This window comes from Abramis brama (genome assembly GCF_963993115.1).
Source record: "Abramis brama genome assembly, chromosome: 2".
In the NCBI taxonomy this organism is placed as follows: domain Eukaryota; kingdom Metazoa; phylum Chordata; class Actinopteri; order Cypriniformes; family Leuciscidae; genus Abramis; species Abramis brama.
The window spans coordinates 56,280,709-56,299,473 of NC_139964.1; the positions used below are offsets into that span (position 1 = coordinate 56,280,709).

At 36.4% G+C, this 18,765-nt stretch overlaps 1 protein-coding gene across 4 annotated transcripts in view; it reads left to right on the forward strand.

Annotated features, from left to right (window-relative positions):
* The window catches only part of sgcz (sarcoglycan zeta), a 295,633-nt gene that overhangs the window by 177,673 nt on the left and 99,195 nt on the right, over positions 1-18,765 (forward strand). For all 4 annotated transcript variants that reach the window (XM_084098366.1, XM_084098367.1, XM_084098368.1 and 1 more), the window contains exon 3: positions 18,116-18,217. In XM_084098366.1, the coding sequence (XP_083954492.1) occupies positions 18,116-18,217 (102 nt within the window). The remainder of the gene's footprint in view (positions 1-18,115; positions 18,218-18,765) is intronic.

Below are 18,765 nucleotides of genomic sequence, written 5' to 3' on the forward strand. Positions count from 1 at the left end.
AACTGACCCCTTTAAATTGCAGTCAAACTACTATTAAAAACAGTTAGCTGCAGGGTTAAGGGTTAGCTGCACTTTTTCACTCACTCACAACTTACATTTTTAAGTTACCGGTCATTCAGAACTTCTATAGACAAAAGAAAAAAGAAATTAACCAGATTAACTACATCACAGCTTATATATGTATATATATATTATATATATTATAATATTTGGATTTCATACATTAATTTCTTATTCAAACAAAATCATGTCATCTAGCCATCACCTCCCTTCCTTCCATCCTCATCCTTTTCACCAAAAATGCATTTTAGGTGGACAGATCAAAACAGTACAAAGAACATAAAAAAAATGTAGGATGCAAATGAAGAAGCGTGCTGTTATTTTTTGCGTAGTGACGTGCATGTTCAAGTAAGCCAGATATGCACAGATTATGTGCAATACGCTGTATTTATATCATAATGACTCATGAGTTGAGTATTTGCGCTAAATCTGAGCAGATTTGGCTTACATGAACTTCCCAAGCAAAGTGAGTAAACATAATAAGTAACCTGCCAGACTTGCTAGTGATTTGACAGCGTTACCCGCCAACAGTTGATTTTTACCTGCATTTGGTGGGTTGGTGGGTGTTAATTTCAAACCCTGGCTGCTACACTAAAAGTGACAAATAAACATTTATGAGGGTTTGAAGGTATTTTCAGAGGAAAGTTATTTTTGAACCGATGATTCTGTTTCATTATGTAATCAGAGCTGTATTTATCTTGCACACACACACACAAAAATTCTAAATTAGAGACCCTTAATTTAACATAATTTATAGAACCTGCCAAAACATAATTTTAAATAACTTGAAAACATAGTGATGAAAATCAATATTTAACTAAATATGTAGCTTAGAAAAGATGCAGTGACTGAAAAGTGAATTGCATATTTAATAAATGAATTATTTATTTGATCAGAGAATCATTTATTTATATAAACCAAGCAAACAAACTTATTCACTTATGTAAACAGCTACTTGTTGGGAAAGAAAAATGATCATGAGTCTAGTCCTCATTGGAGCTCATTCTAAACGGCCCACTTATATAGGAATAAGACTGCCTGATTAACAGACAGTGTGATCAACCACTGTTTGTTTTATTTATTTTGCTTTGTTTTGTTTTGTTTTGCCATTTAGGGAGCCGGGTCAAGGGTATAGAATTTAGTCGCGACGCTAGGGATATGTCCCTACCAATAACCAGCGACAACTGAATTGTCCCTACCAATAATTTTGATCTAACAATTAAAATATATTTATATATAACTACTGTTGTTGTAATTTGGCTGCACCTGAAATGAAGTAGTTACAACCTTGAACCTTGAACCAATACATACGCTGGTAAACTGCACTTTTTTCAAGGCTGTACATTGATTGCATGGCTCACTGTGGCTGCCATCACATCATCATGCACATTGGTGGCGGTTGAGGAGACCCTTGTTTTGTGAGTTTGGTCTTTGAGGTAAGCGACAAGAGAGTTTGTGTAGAGTGAAAGAGAAAGAAAGTAGGCAAAATAACTTTACATCTTTGAACTTTGAGTGAAGCCAAGTAATGTATTTGCCCTCTTTCAGAGGAAGTGCACAGAGGTTTTCTCACAGCACTCTCTCTCTCTCTCTTTGTTCCTCTCCATCATTCTTTCCTTATTCTGTTTATTTTTTTGGAATGCATCTGATCTCTCGCTCTGTGTGTATGAGGTTGAAAGGTTGTTTTGAAAGTTGGTGCATCATAAGCAGATAGAAGGGAATTCACTGATTTTCTTTCTGCATCAAACTGTGTGTGTTGAGTATAAAAGGCTGGGTCATTGTGTCTTATAGCTTGTTTACTCATCAATTTTATTCAGGCATTACAATGTCCCAAACAATGCCATTCTGGCACCCCTAACATTCGAAACATTTTTCATTAATGCAACGATATGCATTACAACAAATCATGACTGATGAATAAACAAAGAATACTGACAATCTTTGGACAAGAAACTGAATAGCTGACCCTGTAAAAATCAATGTTTGCTTAATTTTGACACTTAAAAAAAAACATATTTAACAGAAATAAGTAAAATGGTGCTCTTTGAAAAATAATAATAATTTCACCTAAGGTTGACGGGTGACAATTATTTTAACACTTTAATTAAAAATAATGTTGACTTTAGCGCAACAAAAAGCTTTAAGGGGTAGTTCACCCAAAAATGTCAATTCTTTAATCAATGGGTTAGGGTTAACCTTTTTGTTAATGTTTTAAATTTATGTAGCTGATGTGGAGTTAACTATCTTCTAATCATTGATTAGCATATTCTGTCATGATAATCTATAAATCGTGTTCCCGGGGGCGGGGTTTATGTAACCATATTTATGTTGATGTATTAGGTTACATCACTAACCCTAAAAATTTACATAAACCCACCCCCGGGAACGTGATTCATAGATTATCGAGACAGAATATGCTAATCAATGACTAGAAGATAACTACACATAAGCTACATAAATTCACCAACTAACCATTCAGAAATGTTGTCTACATGTTGTCACTTCTTCTTGAGTCTCTCCATCTTTCTGACTTCAGTTTGAACATAAAAAGGCTAAACGTTTTTGAAATTTTCAGTGCATGTCTGTGTGAGGTAAAATGACACAAGCTGTTGTAGCTCCGTCCCCTGTGCTGGGAGAAGCAGCTCATTTGCATTTAAAGGAACAGACACAAAAACTGTGCGTTTTTGCTCACCTTCAAAAATTGACAATTTTAACATGCTATATAAAAATATCTGTGGGGTATTTTGAGCTAAAACTTCACATACACACTCTGGGGACATCAAATACTTATTTTGCATCTTGTGAAAAAGGCATTATACCACCCCTTTAAAAATATCTAAACTTGTTGTTTCAAAGACTAACCAAAGTCTTATGGGTTTGGAATAACAAGAGAGTGAAAAACTGAGGACAGAATTTAAATTTTTAGGTGAACTATACCTTTAACACAATCTCAAACCGCCTTCGCTTACATAAACAGAAGGTTTTTAAGTGAATGTAGTTTTGGTTTTAGAGATTTGTGTCCAAGGGAAAGAAAAAACTCAGAATTTAGCGCTTAAATTAACCCTTAAAAATTACTGTAGGCACATGGCACCTGGGAAGTTTTCAGGATCATCCATGACTATGGCTCCGTCTAGAATAATTCTGTGCAAGAAGACTCCAAATAGTGCTTGTGGAGGGAGAATCCTGGCTGTCTTCCCTTGTCACGATCAGAATCCTGATGAAAGAAATCTTGGGTGTGTTAATCACAGTCCTAATAAAAACAGGAACAGCAATATTACAATTCTGGTTACATTACAGATGAAAATCCATATCCACAATACATATAACAAAGTATCAGGTCTACGTACAACTAGCAGAGATTAATTATGGTTGTTTAAGTATTGTCTGAAACATAGACAAACAAAAAATAACAGTATAAAAATTAAGAACTTGCATTCGACAAAATGTTGAATTGAAACAAATGCAGAGTTTACATGTCTGATCCAAGATAAGAGAGTTGAATGAAGCATATTGAATGCCTATATGTAATGTATGTGTGGGGAATTTACAATGAAAATTTTTCAAATTTACAAAAAAAAAAATTTCATTGTAAATTCCCTCTGTATACAGAGAAAGTTACCTGTAAACTTTTGTTTGGAAGAAAAATAAAAACAGGTTTCTTCTCCAAGAATGAGAGGAAGGCCATGAAGAACTGTGCAAATGGCAGTGATGACAGTCCTCTATAAAAAAATAAAAAAATAAAAAATAAAATTAAATGGAATATTAAATTAACTCAAACATCTAGTAACAAAAGAATTCAGTGACGTCAGCACTCTTACAACATAGAATGAAATAAAAAAACTGAGCTAAAACAGTACCAGAATTTTGTTTAAGAAAGAAGCATTGACAAGCTTACCATAGATTTAATTTGCGCAAGAAACTCAGGAAGTCTCTTTTCAAATGCCACTTTTTTGGTTTCGAGCATCATGTTGATCAAGCGCTGAGAATAATTCTTGCTTGAGGCTTTTGACTGTGATGCGATGAAACTCTGCATTGATCTGTGAAAGAAAAAAAAGATACATTGGGCTTTTGGTTAATGTGTTAAAGGGATAATTGTTTGGTTTGCATCAATATGTTGGGAATGATTTCTTGTTAAATGAATCTTTAATGCATTAAATAACTTGAATGAACACAAACAGTTTGTGTGAAGGCATGGAATTGGACTAGTTCTGGTGCAGCTTCCATGTTTTAACTGCCACAAAAAAAACACAATACTCACATTTCCATTGTATATCTCATTCCATAAAACAAATCCTGAAAATTAAGAAAATAATATTAATCTACATGTCTCATTCCACAAGAAGCTCTGCAAATTAAGAAATATAGTATAAACCTACTAAATTCTTACTATAAAGATACATATATAATGCATCACTGTGTAGTGTTCACCTACTGTACATGTAGAGCTGCGCATGACAATTCGAAAATTATTTTAAGTAGAGGATAATTGAATCTATTAAGTTTAATAACTTTCCATGCTAAAAAGTTGTCGTTACTTAAACTCAGTAAGGTTAACAAACTTATTCAAAATAAGTTATAATCACTACAGTTTATTAGTAAGATCATCAATTTATACATTTTACAGTAGCTTGAAATGAGTTTCGATCAGTAACTGAGAAGATCCATCCGAGCATATCTTTTGTTCATAGCAGTTTTCCCTCATTATTTCTAAATGGAATATTACGGAGCAAGCTGGTTTTGATATAAAGGGCAAGGCAATCATTTATGCATGCTTCCTGTTTGGTCTGCTTATTAGAGATTTGATGAATAAGGTTCCACATTTGAATGATTGCTTCCTGATTGTTTATTAAGTTTCAATGTCATGGGTCGCAGCAGTAAAAGGACAGAGTTAGCAGTGTGCCAGTGTGTGCGTGCACACTCATTTTTCTTCTTTTTTGTTTAAATGAAACGAAAGCCGTTACTGTGAAAATTATTATTATCTTAAGTGTCTTGTTCTTTTTGTTTTGTTTTTTTTCCACATGAGCTGTTCAGTACAATAGAAGTGGAAAAGCTTTCGATTTCAAAAACCACAAAGCCCCAGGCAGAAAAAAAAGAGAGAAAGAGAGATTTATAATAAAGGAAAGAGATAAGCAATGAGATGAACAATGAGAAGGGTTCTGAGTTCAAATGCACAGTTGCTGCTAGTTATGTATTCATCAAATAGAAGTATTAATATGAAGGCTTTTGTCTGCATCCTGGAGAAATGTGGACTATAGGGTGATGTTGTGTGGTGGTTAAGCCTCAGGACTGGCAACTGAAAGACTGCTAGTTTGAATCCCATAAGGTTTGACCCATTTTATTGCCATAATGAGACATTTCTGAGAGATTGGTGATATCAACCAACGCATGTTTTTTTCAGAGGTATAGTAAGCTATTAGTTACTCTATCATTCAAATTGTTGGTAACACTGTATTTTGATGGTCCCTTTTGAACGTTCTGTTGACTAAGTAAGTTTGCAACTACATGTCAACTATAACTCTCATTAGAGTATTAGTAGACTGTCTGCTTAATATCTGCTAACACTTTATTGTGATGCTCCTCCAACATACATTCAACTGAATATAAGGGTGTATTCACACCTGCCTTGTTTGGTTCGATTGAATCGAACTCAAGTTCGTTTCCCCCCTTAGTGCGGATCTTTTGGGCAGGTGTGAATACAGCAATCGCACTCGGGTACGGACCAAACAACCGTAACGAGACCCAGCTGAAGAGGTGGTCTCGGTACGGTTCCAAGCGAACTCTGGTACGATTCGTTTACGGTGTGAACATGAACCGACCCAATTGCAGAAAGCTGCGCCTTTATTTGACTGCTCTTATGAGGATACTTAACAAAACGGACATTTTGGCATAATGGTGTGTGTTATTGTTCGTTCAAGCGCGAAAGAGAATTCCGGCGCGCTGTCTGTGCACACGATACTGTTGCGCGTCTTTCTGCGCGTTGTGTGTGCATCAGGACATTCACAGATAGAGCGTTCTCTTTTGTATTATCACGCTTAAATGGTTTAAAAGCATGTTCTCTCCACCGGAACCGTTTTTCAGCACATCGTCGTCTTCTCAAAATCCTAATTACAACATCGTATAGATGACATTGTATCATATGATGCTCATTAGTTTCATATTGCGTTTGTAGAGAATAACACCAAATCAGTAAAAGAACAAATATTGCATTACGAAATATCTCCATGCTGAGCCTGTTTGTGCACTTCCTGCTTTTCCCTGCTTGAGAATTCCTGTCCAATGAATGGACGACCTTAGCACTCGTGTGGTTTTGTTTACAAATTTTGGTTCACTTGCAAAAAGAGCAGTGTGAAAGCGAACCGTATTGTATTGGGTCCGGACCAAAGCAAGTGAACTATCAGACTTTCCTTGTGTGAATACACATAAGTAACTTTGCAACTATGTCAACTTATTATAACCCAAACCCTAACAGTTTACTAATACTCTACTAACACTGTAATGAGAGTGAGTAGACATGTAGGTGCAACTTTACTTACAGTCAACAGAATGTGTTAAAGGGACCATCAAAATAAAGTGAACCCGAAAACAATTATTTTTTTTGTTAAATACACACTGATGTCTATGGAAACAGCAATAACAATCCTTTAAAATTAAAATTTGAAGACGGGTTTTAATATCAGATACACATTGTGTAGGTAACAATGAAGTTTACTCTATTCTTCTCCCAGTTCACTGGCCACTTACTTTTATGTATTTTGGGAGAAACTGATTAATTTTTCTTGATGTAAATCTGACAGGTCCGATTCTCTAAAAGCGATACATCTGTGGCTGTGGTGTGTCACGTGACAACCATGATGCATCACCATGGAAACAATGGTGATACAATAGTGATACATTAACAATAGTGATACATTCTAAAATAATGGTCACATTAAAAACTCATGCTGGGGGCTCAAATAGAATAAAGAATATAGAATATAGCTAAAAAAAAAACCTCCAACAAACCTCACCTGAAGGCATATGTTGAATATATGTATGTATTTATTAATTACAGTACTGTTGTGAATATGCATTCATTTTCATATATGACATGTCATATGAACAACAAGTTACTAAATAGACCAATTTAAACCTCATGAGCCTAAATACTGTACATCACAGTAACTGTTCATTTCTAACAGGACACAACTGAAAAATGCCTCGCGGTCTGGAGGGAAAGTCAATTGTAAATTCTGTAACAGCTCTGAATGATTCAGTGGCTGAGTGAGTCTGAGTCAAACTGCTAATTCAGAACGGCTTTTGAGATCCCCCCCTCCTTTGGAATAGTGCACAGATGAACAGTGCAGAATAAGACCAGAATGTGTATTAAGAAAATAAATGGGGTCAATTATGATTCGAATTTGTTGAATTTAAAACCATGTTGCTCCAGGGGAATTGTCGCTATAATAGCTTGAAAGTTGCAGAAGCAAATTCACACGATTCTGGTTGGTTATACAACACTGTTATGAAACTGTACATTTGTAATTATGCAAATACAAAATCACCATATTTAAAAGCTGATTGTGTGAAAATGGACTTGGATGGGGAACGTTTAGAGTTCATCCAGCATGAACCACAGGCATGTTTGTGTGTGCTTTCTTATCACTAGTTGCTGATAGATTAAACTTCCTCCAGACGTCGGCATCGTGTTTGTTTCCTGGCCAGTGGTGGTGACAGTATGTTGATTCAGACGTGAGGTATGACAAAACCCGGGACAGATGCTGAGACAATATGGCTCTCATTATCACTGATCTGTCACAGCGAGACATGCTCTTTGTATAAATAATTGTGTGTGCGTGCTTTGTGCATCTAATGTTGCCTTCCCAGTTTAGTCCAATATTTCTGACACGTATGGCGCAGATCCACTTGAATGCTGTATTTGAGTGTGTGTGTTGGCGAAGAAAGATGGATGGAGTGAGAAAACGAAAGACTGCTGACTGCACTGATTCGTATCTGTAGTGAGAAGAGGTCTGGAGAGTGGGAGATATTCAGAGCAGGGTGTTGTTTTGCTGCCTCTTTTGACAGCTAATCCACTGAAAAGTGAATAATGGCAGGCCTAGCTGTTTCAGTATTGTTTTAAGAAACACCAATCAGCACTTTTAGTGGAGGCACACCTGAATTCTTACCTCGCTCTTGCAGTATATCACCTACCCATCAGGCTTAATGCTCCCCGAAGAGTTCAGAGGGTCAGCAGAAGGCTTGTGTATGCGTGCTGCTTTAGAAAATGGTTGAGTGTATTGAAAGACAGCCATAGGTTTAGTATATGCGCTGACTTCTTTGTGAAACTTTTTAGTTTGTGTTTTTAAAGGGGAAATTTCTTGGCTTGTCTTAAACATAGTTTGATGTACTGTGTTGTAGGAGTTGCTAAGAACACTTATGCTGATGCCTTCACTTGTTTGTCGGAAAATCCTGCTTTCACTTTTGAAGTTCTGAAATTACATATGTCATGCTCAAGAATTGTTATTTTCTTTTACCTTTGTAAATATATTGTACTGTATACCACAGTATACACTACTGTTCAAAGGTTGATCGGGAAGTTTTTTTTAATGTTTTTGAAAGAGAGTCTCTTATGCTAACTAAGGCTGAATTTATTATACGGTAAAAATAGTAATATTGTGAAATATTATTACAATTTAAAGTAACTGTTTACTATTTTAATGCATTTTAAAGTGTAATTTATAAGTGATCCTTCAGAAATCATTTCTTATTATTATCACATTTAATAATAAAGATATTTTTGTAGAAAAGGTGAAACACTTTTTTCCTGTATCCTTTGATAAATATATATATTTTTTGTAACAATATAAAAGTCTTTACTGTCATTTTGAACAATTTAATACAGCCCCCCCCCCCCCCCCCCTTTACTTTCAGCTAAAAGTGTGGATATGTGTCATAAAATGTACTCAATTAAAGGTCAAAGTATCTAACACAATCACTTGAATAAAAGTAAAGTGGTTAATTGCACATACGTGTTTTTAAAGCACAAGTAACCTTCTTTTTTCTTACCTTTTGAAAGATTGAAATAACTGATGTACAGCAGGCGGTTTCATCTGATTTGTCCCAATGCCTTGATTGTATAAGGCTTTAGAACACATCAGATGAAACTAAAATTCTGCAACCCATTGACATTACTAAATGTAAAAAAAAAGTTTTATATATTTTTTATCATTTAAATGTAGCTGTTTATAGACTGTTCGCCGGCCATGTCCACACTTGAATAAAGTCTCTCCATCACATGTAATCAAAATATGTCGCGTATAATAAAAATAAGCATATAATAAAGCCCTTTTGTTCCAGAATTTGTCTGATTGTGAGTTTGAAGATGTGTGGGATGCTGAGTGGTCTGCTCTTTTAATTCAAGTGTGTGATTTTGTCAAAAGAGATGCACAAAAGGAACACATTCATTGATCAGACTGTTTTCCTAGCATTCCCATTTGCGTGCAGGACTGTGAGCGAGTTGTACAGTACAGTACGAACAGCTCGGCATACAAAAAAACCCTTGGTGTTCTCTCTTTACCTGCCTCTCACCTCTTAGCAACCCACTTCAGAATCACACAGGCCCTTCTCAATAGCCTCAAACAGCTCATATCAACTCCATTCAGTCCCTTTTCACTCTGTCGGTGACCAATCTAACCCAGCGTGAACCCAGCACACTTATTTCGTATTTACCTTGTGTCTTAATGTCAAGAGTGTTTTTGAATGTTTAGTATTTATTCAGCTGGTCTGAAGGATATTCTTCAGACTTATGGTGAGAGTGTGGGAAGAGAACCATTAGTCCATGTATGTGTGTTGGTATGCTTTCATGTTTGAGGAACAAAATGTAGCCATGCTTTTAACTTAAATATTTTTTTAAGCTTTGTGACATTTTGATGTGTGATTTTGCTTTTCCAATAAGCAGGGTTTTTTTTCCCCTGACAAACTGCAACATAGTTTAGCTTATCCAGACTTTTGGCTGCATAAAAGGTCACAGTTAGAGTTGTTTAAGTTAGAGTTGTTAGAGTTGTAGTAGTTGTAAAAAATATGTACTTCTTTTAGAGCAATAACTGATTGATTTATTTTTGTCAGGGGTTCAAGCGTGTAGCGCTGAAACCCTATTGTAATTGCTGGAATTTCCAAGGATCAGCACTCTCCCCTAAAAGTGATTGGGCAGACCAAAGCGTAAGTCGTAGAGACTTAAAGTTTTTGAAGGATGATAGTACCCACAACGTCTACAATGTCACCAAAGCTCACGCAAATCGGCCTGATGTTGGCGCTACAGAGCTCAAAAGTATGTAATAGCTTTTAGCTCCTAAACCATTCGTTGCAGGCTCAATAATCTTATACTGTTTGCTCAAAACGCACATATTGGATTTGATCGTCACCCTGGCGAAATGTTCATGTATTTTGGATTTTTCGAAAAACCTACTTTAGGAACTAGTCCTAGGTTATTCACCCGATCAGAACCAAACCAGTGCAGAAAGATTCTCTGGAGTCTGATAATTAGCAAATAATTCGATTTGAATCTGCAACGGGATGCCAAAACGTTCAAAGTGGGCGTGGACACGGAATGAGATAATGTCACCAAATTTGGTACACCTCGCGTATCTCAGAAAACATGGCCGCTGTAGGCCAGTTAAGTTCGAGTGGCTGTCAGACAAGGTTAACGGCCGATTGGAACTAACCTCTATTACAGACTATTTTCAATAACAGAAGAATATGTAAAAGTATGGTATTTGGGGTTAAAGGCGCCCCTGCTGTTGAGGCTAAAGGCACACTAATTGACATGATAATAAATAGCTGTCTGACTTTTCCATTTGTTCACATGACGTGGTAAGATGCAGATGATAATTATCACCAAATATGATGCCAATAATTTAGTCAAATAAAATGTATTGTTACTTCTGTAAAGCTATATTAAATTATTATGGGATCGCCTTCAATGCTTTCAGAATCTTTACTTATTACTTATAATTTACTTATAATTGTGATTCTGTATTTTACTTATAATTGTGATTCTGTATTTACTGAACAAAAATGAATTATTGTATTTATCAAAATAAAAATAAAAAGGTACAAACTTTGCTGAATTGATTGTTTTAAACAAGTAAACATCTTATTTTAGCTAAAGCATTTGTATCTATAATTTGTGCCTTTGCCCCATGCTTTTTCCCACCATGCCACCTCATACATTTATATGTTTTTTAAACAAAATTATTCACTTTTATTTTCATACAAAATCTGTTGCTCCATTAATTTTAAATACAACCATTGTTTTTTTTGTGTTTTTTTTTGCTTGTTTTTTTTGTTTTTTTCTGCAATAATACACTATGGGAGTAGTGAAACGCAAATGTTTCTCAAGGTGTGCCCTTACAGCCCTGTTGTATCCTATATATGATATTTTCTAGGGTAGCTGGACTTCAGCTGAACAATGAGTAGCTTGTATCTTGGCAAACTGCAGTTTCAAAACAGTTTCCCCTACACTGGCACCCTTGAAGTCAGGTTGATGTTACCAGGCATGATGTCAGATGCATCAAAAGATGATGGACCGTGCGTCATCCATGCTGGGTTTCTGGAGTGTTCTTGTACTGATAATATTCATAGCTTCTGAATCCAACCGTAGTTGGACTCTTTATCAGATTAGAACATGGATTCACCAGTTCCTCCCACACTCTCTGTCTCTGTGATTGTGTGGAGACGTTCAGGCAAACGCAATCATACACGCGCGCACAGTTGGAGGGGCTATGATATGTTTGTCCAATTAGCCTGGCAACAAAGGATCATTACCTTGACACAGCAGTGTATTAGAAGCTGATTAAAAGATGATGTCAGTTCCTATGCTGAGCGTAATGCGTGGGGCCGATACAGATCTTGCTCTCTCAGCAGGCTTGTCCTTTCTTACCCACGCTGCCCGTCATGATCACCCTTTCATGTTTGTTTTGTTCTTTCTTTCTTTGTCTTTTGCTCTTTTTATTCCCTTTGTTACTTTCTGCTGGAGATGTGTTTATAATAATGCAGCCATCTTTGTGTTGAAACTCTTGCTGTGTGGCACTCACAGTCTCTGTGGGTAAAGGCTTTGACAATCGCTTAAGCCAAAAGACCACTGAGCCCTTATAGCAATGATATATCAATCAGGCCTCCACAATATACTCAGTTTTTTACTAACCAACTAACCAACTAACTAACTAGCTAACTAACTAACTAACTCAAAAATATGTGTCTATCAACCCACTTATCCATCCATCCAGCCATCCATCCATCTGTCCATTATTCACCCACCAGTTCATCCATCCATCATCCATCCATCTATCCATCATCCATCCATCCATCCATCCATCCATCCATCCATCCATCCATCCATCCATCCATCCATCCATCCATCCATCCATCCATCCATCCATCATTACATGCAGCCATCCTTCCTTAACATGCGTCCGTTTGTCCATCCATCCATCCATCCATCCATCCATCCATCCATCCATTATTCACCCACCATTTCATCTGTGCATCATCCACCCATCCATCCATCTGTCCTTAACATGCATACATCCGTCCGTCACATTCTTCCTTCCATCTGTCAATTGTATCCATCCATCCATAACATGGTTCATCTTCAGCATTCATCACATTTGTCACACGCATCCATCAAATGCATTCATCACATGCATCCATAACATGACATTTATCTCTTTTAAGATTGTTATAAAATGTAAAATATTTCAAATATGAGTCACAATTTAGTGGCCAAGGTCAACAAAATAAGCTTGACCACTAAAACGAAGGTTGCGTTTTTATCCCTGGTTGAAAACCCAGGATTTGGACAGTTGTTAATATTACACCCATGTGTTTTTGAGAAAGATCCTTAAACTAAGTATTCTGAGAGGGTATTCTTGCAATTGGTGAACTTTAAGTGGCTTTTTAAATCTGGTCAAATAGTGTATAAGCTACCCTAATTTAGAAGTCTGACTGTGGCTCTGCTGAAGCTCCGCCTCACAGGGGTCTTTAGCTAATCATGGACCAATCAGTGTTATTATTTAGTCATTTGTGCAAGGCTACCACATCGATCCATTCACAACAAGGACTTACATTATAGCACCTCCCAATAGGGTGATGAGGAGGTGACTGTGTGTGTGTATGTTGGGGGACACAACTGCTGGTTTGCATTATTTTCTGCTGTTCTGCAACATTAATTTTTAAAAGCAGCATCCAGCGAAGGTTGTTTAAATCGAATAATACATTGATCCAGAGTACACCCGTTCCTGGCAAGGCATAGTTAAATCTACAGAGTGAAAATAAATAAAGTCTTGACCTTGTAATAGGTTATTATTATTGAAATTCCAAAAGTCAACTCAACGTTAAATTAAAATTTAATAAAGACCTTTATTAGTATTTCAAAGCAACGTTTGTAACCCCTAGGCGTTATTTATATTTCGTGGGTTTTTTTTTGTTTTTTTTGCTCATGTTGGCAGACATTCAATTTGCAGCTGCATTTTTCTTCTACTAGCAATGAACAGCGCTGTGAGCTGTGGTATTTGTCAGCGGAGACTGAACTACAGTAACTTTGCTCAATAATACCAATTCATATTTTTATAGTTTTATATGATATATTATAGTATAAAATATAATTATATATTTATATTATGAGAGCATAGTATGCCATACCTGAAACCTAATCTGCTCAAGTGTTATCTATGCTGGCTCCGTTATATGGTATCAGCTAATCGAATCCCCACTAAAGGTTTAAAAGGCACTGTATTGCCATGAATCAGCCGGCTGACAGCATACTGAAGTGATGATTGTATGTCTGTTTACATGATGTTAATTGCTCACACAGAAATGGTTGATTCACACTTGTGCTGTATTTAAAAATTACTCTGGATGAGTATGCATTTATGTCTGCAAAGCTGATGAAGAGGTTGATGAATGATCTATTGGGAATGTAGTTTGTTTCATGAATGGAAATACAGGCACCTGCATGTGACAGGAGAAATAATGAACACAAATACCACATTAGCTTCTTATTAAACACGTTTGATATTATAGGAGATTCCACTTTCCCTTTTTGCCCTTATGTCACAGAGATGTTTGGTCTTAACAAGATCAGTCCAGCATGATCAGTAGAAGCCGCTCAGTTGATCGTGACAGGGAGAAGTGCTGAAATTGAAAATGTTATTGAGAGAGCAGCAACTCAGATGGCCACTGCTGTCGAGGAAGTTGATGGTAACAAACCACTGTCATGCCAGTTGAAGCAGAAATGCAAGCTGTAATGGTACTAAAAAAGGATCAAGTTATAGGCCTTAGGGCCTCACTGACACTGTTGTCACTCCTTGAATCTCCTAAAGTGGTCACTGATTGAAAGAATGTCTAGTTATTGAGCTGGCCCAGACTGTCACTGTGATGATGTCAGTGCTCGGTACAGTGCTGGATCTGCATGCTTTTTAAAGTAACTTAAAAACAAGCTATTTCAAAAATAAATCAACAACAGTATGTAAATAACATGATATTTGTGAATAAAATCATTGTATTTCAGACAGACTGAGAAACTAGCTGGGTGTATCTCTCAGCTGAAGGTGCATTGAAACATGCATTGGCCGCTCATTGTAGAACGGTTTATAATAATAGAGTGCTGCAGGGATGACGTCAAAACCCGGAAGACTAATTCGCTGGTGGTTCACTCACTTGAGATTGCCCTATGGGTTTTTATAATGTTTTTTTTCAATTTGTGAGTAAAATATGATCTGTGGTAAACATAACTTTGCGATGCTTGGACGTTTTGTTCTACACTGTAAACTGCACATACTCACACCCTAAACGTTCAGCTTTAAAATTCATGTTTTAATATGGGTGTGTGTAATATACGTTGTAGATCAAAACGTGCCGTCAAAAAGTATTGTCAACTTATGTACCTTATTTTACTAATAAATGTAAAACCCCCCTTGTAAAAAACCCATTGGAAAATCTTGAGGGAACCACTGGCGAATCATTTTTCCAGGTTTTGGCGTTATCCCTACAGCACACCATAGAGCTGTTTAGTTTTGATACTTCATTGGAGAGCTGTTTTGAGGACATTATCACTGATGTTATTGGTTCCTGGTTTGAGGTCAGCAGGTTTAGTGGATCAGTTTACTAAAAACCGCCTTGTCTTTGGTGGAAATTGTGTACCATTTCAGATGTCGTGCAAGATCCAATCCCACCACAGAATCCTGTTAACCTTGATAAAAAAAATGAAGTGTGTTATTATGATATCTTATTCTAGTGAATCAATAGGGCTTTTTGTTTTAAACAAAGCTTTTTGTTTGCTAACCAAAAGCAAACTGAAAACAAGAGAAAAAGGAACATATTTAATCTGTACATACTTACATTAAGTAATATAATAATGCACGGGTTTTCAAAGTCAAAGACAGTGGGCCTCCCTTTTGACACAACATACACAATGGCGCCTCCGCACCCCCCAGTATTTACACATTTTCAAAAGCGATCAGTGCGCCAACGGACTCTTTTCTCGTGTGACTAATGTACGATTCCTGTGTTTTACTGTAAACGTCTTTACCCTGAGTACAGTCATCATCCGTCAAAACTTTACTAGCAGGACACTGGTTTGCTATATCCATTCAAGAGATGTAGTTTGCGTATCATATGCTTATGCAGCGGTTGAGTGATTTGAGCCGCCGTTCAGTCTGTATTTCACAGCACAATGAGAAATGGCTTGAGCTGCTCCGAAATAATCATAGAATAGGAGAGAGCTTGTGCTTTGATGAATACCATCTTTGAAGAAATTGGCTGGGTTTTCTCTGCATTAGGGCTGTTTTGGACCGACTGTTTGAATCCATTTGCTTACCGGAATGTTGTAAAATATTATTACGATTTAAATTAGTACACTGTCACTGTCTTGGATTCTTATTTTGATGTTCTGTTGTGTTTCCCTTAGTTCCTGTTTCCCTGCTCTGTTTAGTTTTTGTTTCCTTGGTTTCTGATTATGTCCCTGTTGGTTTCTATGGTTAATTATTATCATGTGTTTCTTATTTAGTTCATTGCTATCCCCTGTATACATACTTCCTGTTCAGTTTAGTCATTTGTCGTTTATTGTCTTTTTGTAATGTGTTATTTATGTGTTGTTTTAACAATCTCCTGTGCTTATAATAAAATACTGTAGTATTTCTCATTCATATGTTTGCTACACCAAACCCTTTGCACATACAAGACATTTATTGTGGTTTCTAATCAGGCACTGAACAGAAAACCTGTTTTGCAGTTTATCGAACCAAATGCTTTTTTTAAATTGTTAATTTAAATGTTTTTTTTTTCTCTTTCTCTGAAAATGGAAAATCTGGTAAAAAAAAAACAAAAACAAAAAAACACTCATTGGCTGCAGGTGTTCGTTGTTCTCTTTTTTTTAACTCTTGTTTGACAGCAGTGCCATGTTCTACTTTCCCAAAGAATAACAAGTTAACAGAGTCCACCTTTTCAGCTTTTAGTTAACCTGAAATTGTGCCGGAACAGGACTTGAAGTTCTTCTAGCAGTGCTTTCAAATTCTGTAATTATAGTGTTCTATGTGATAATTGTGACAATGCTTTTAGAGCCAACCATGAAATCAACTTCTCTAGTAATTGACTAATTAACGTTGTCCAAGAACACAATAATGTACTTGAGAGATAAAAAGAACAGGTTAAAAGCAGGGAGGTCAAAAAATATAAAAAGGTAGAATCATTTGAAAAATGTAGCCAATTTTTATTATTATTATTATTATTTTTTATATGTCGAATCATAAAAAACAACAACATAGTTCTCTATCAACAATGTCCAGTCTTTTTAAAAATATGAAAAATGTGGACTGGTGTCTGATGTCATTATTGTAGTTATGGCATTTGGGAAGGAGATAGAGAGATAGGGGTAAAGGAAGCTGGAAAACAGCCGTGGGGCTCCTTTTTGTGCAACCCAAATTGAATAGAGAAACCAGCCTTTGAGATATGTTAAAATCCACATGCTGCCACATCTGAGCATTTACAATCATTTATTAATGTAGAGACGTGGGAGCAAACTGGTACATTTTTGTACATTCTGACATCCATATTCTTGCATTCTCTACAAGACAGAAAAGCAAGAGCATGCAAATGTAACTATCAATTCATGCTTCATTCATGTGAAACTCAGTTATTTTGATTATCATTGCTGAACCTGCTAAAGACTGACTGTTTTTCTGTAACTGTGGGCACACCAGGGGCATCTAAATGTAATGTCAAGTCCGACACGAAGACTACGAGTGGCAAAGCGGACCAATTTATCAACAGTTAATTTAATTTTCAATATACAAAACAAAAGTGGATACTCTACAATGGGAAAATAAGCACAACAGTGTGCTTGAGCACAGTCAAAACCAGACAGTGAGCAAACTGAACTGAGGACAGTATATACAGAGTGAAATTAATGAACAAAACAAGGATCAGGTGTGTGAAATCAATGAAACGATGAGTTAGCATGACAACCAATGAAACAAAGTACATACAAGAAACATTTAAAAATAAACACGTATTGTAAATTTTATCCTTTTACGTTTTTCGCGCACAGGTGACAACGTTGTCAAAACGATCACTGTTCACTGTAATCCGTGAAAAAGACTAAAAGTGCTGTATAATGCATGACAAGTAATACGCATGCACATGATGTCACCGTTTTCACAAATTCACATTTTTGTTGTTTACATTGGGACAATGTTTTAAAAAGTTTCAGGCCCCCAAAACGGCGTTGTCATCTACATGAATGGCCAAAACACATAAAAAGTTTTCCTTTTTTATTTGAAAATGGTGTGTTGTGTAAACGGCCCCTACAAGTCCATGAAAATGAAACTAGTGACACCAGCGGTTCACAGGGAGACAGCATGTCCCTTAGCTTGTGTTATCATTCAGATGCTGATGTTTTGCCTTGAACTCAGGATATTGACAGGTGAAAAATACTTGATTCAGAAAACGTCCTTGAAACGTAAATATGTTAAAATATATTTGCATGCATATCAAAAACTCTTTCTCTCTCTTTTTCTCTGTCCCTCAGGATGGCATGGGAAATCTTCGCGTAACCAAAGAGGGTATCAGATTAGAGGGAGTGTCGGAGTTCCTTCTTCCACTTTATGTGAAAGAGATCAAATCCAGACAGGTAAGAATTTCGTTTTCTATACCTGTGCAATAGGCAAATCATGGTGTAAACTTTTTTTTTTTTTTTTTGTGGCACTTCATTATATATACGGGTAATGGCTGATTAAAATATTCTGATGGTACTTCAAATGATTTTCACTACCATGGTACCATGTCACAGTAATACCATAGTAAATTTTTTTAGTTGGTGTCAGCAAACTAAATGATTAGGGTAGTGGGTTTTGGCTTTGGACGAGGATTTTGCTCCTGTTCTCTTCACAGGTGCAGTAGGTCACATTGAAAGAGCTGGTGCTGAATCCACGTTAAGCAGCTCAAACAACCTGCTGAACTTTGCCTGCTAAATCCCTCAGTGGAGCTATTTCACTCGGTGATGCCATTTAGCGAGTGAATTTACTGGTTGACGTCTTTTCAGCCTGCACAGGTTCAGCTCATTCATTCAGCTTTATGTTACACTTGATGCGACAAGGGCTATTATTTTATGATTAAATTGATGATTTGTGACCCTGGACCACAAAACCAGTCACATGGGTAAATTTTTGGAAATTGAGA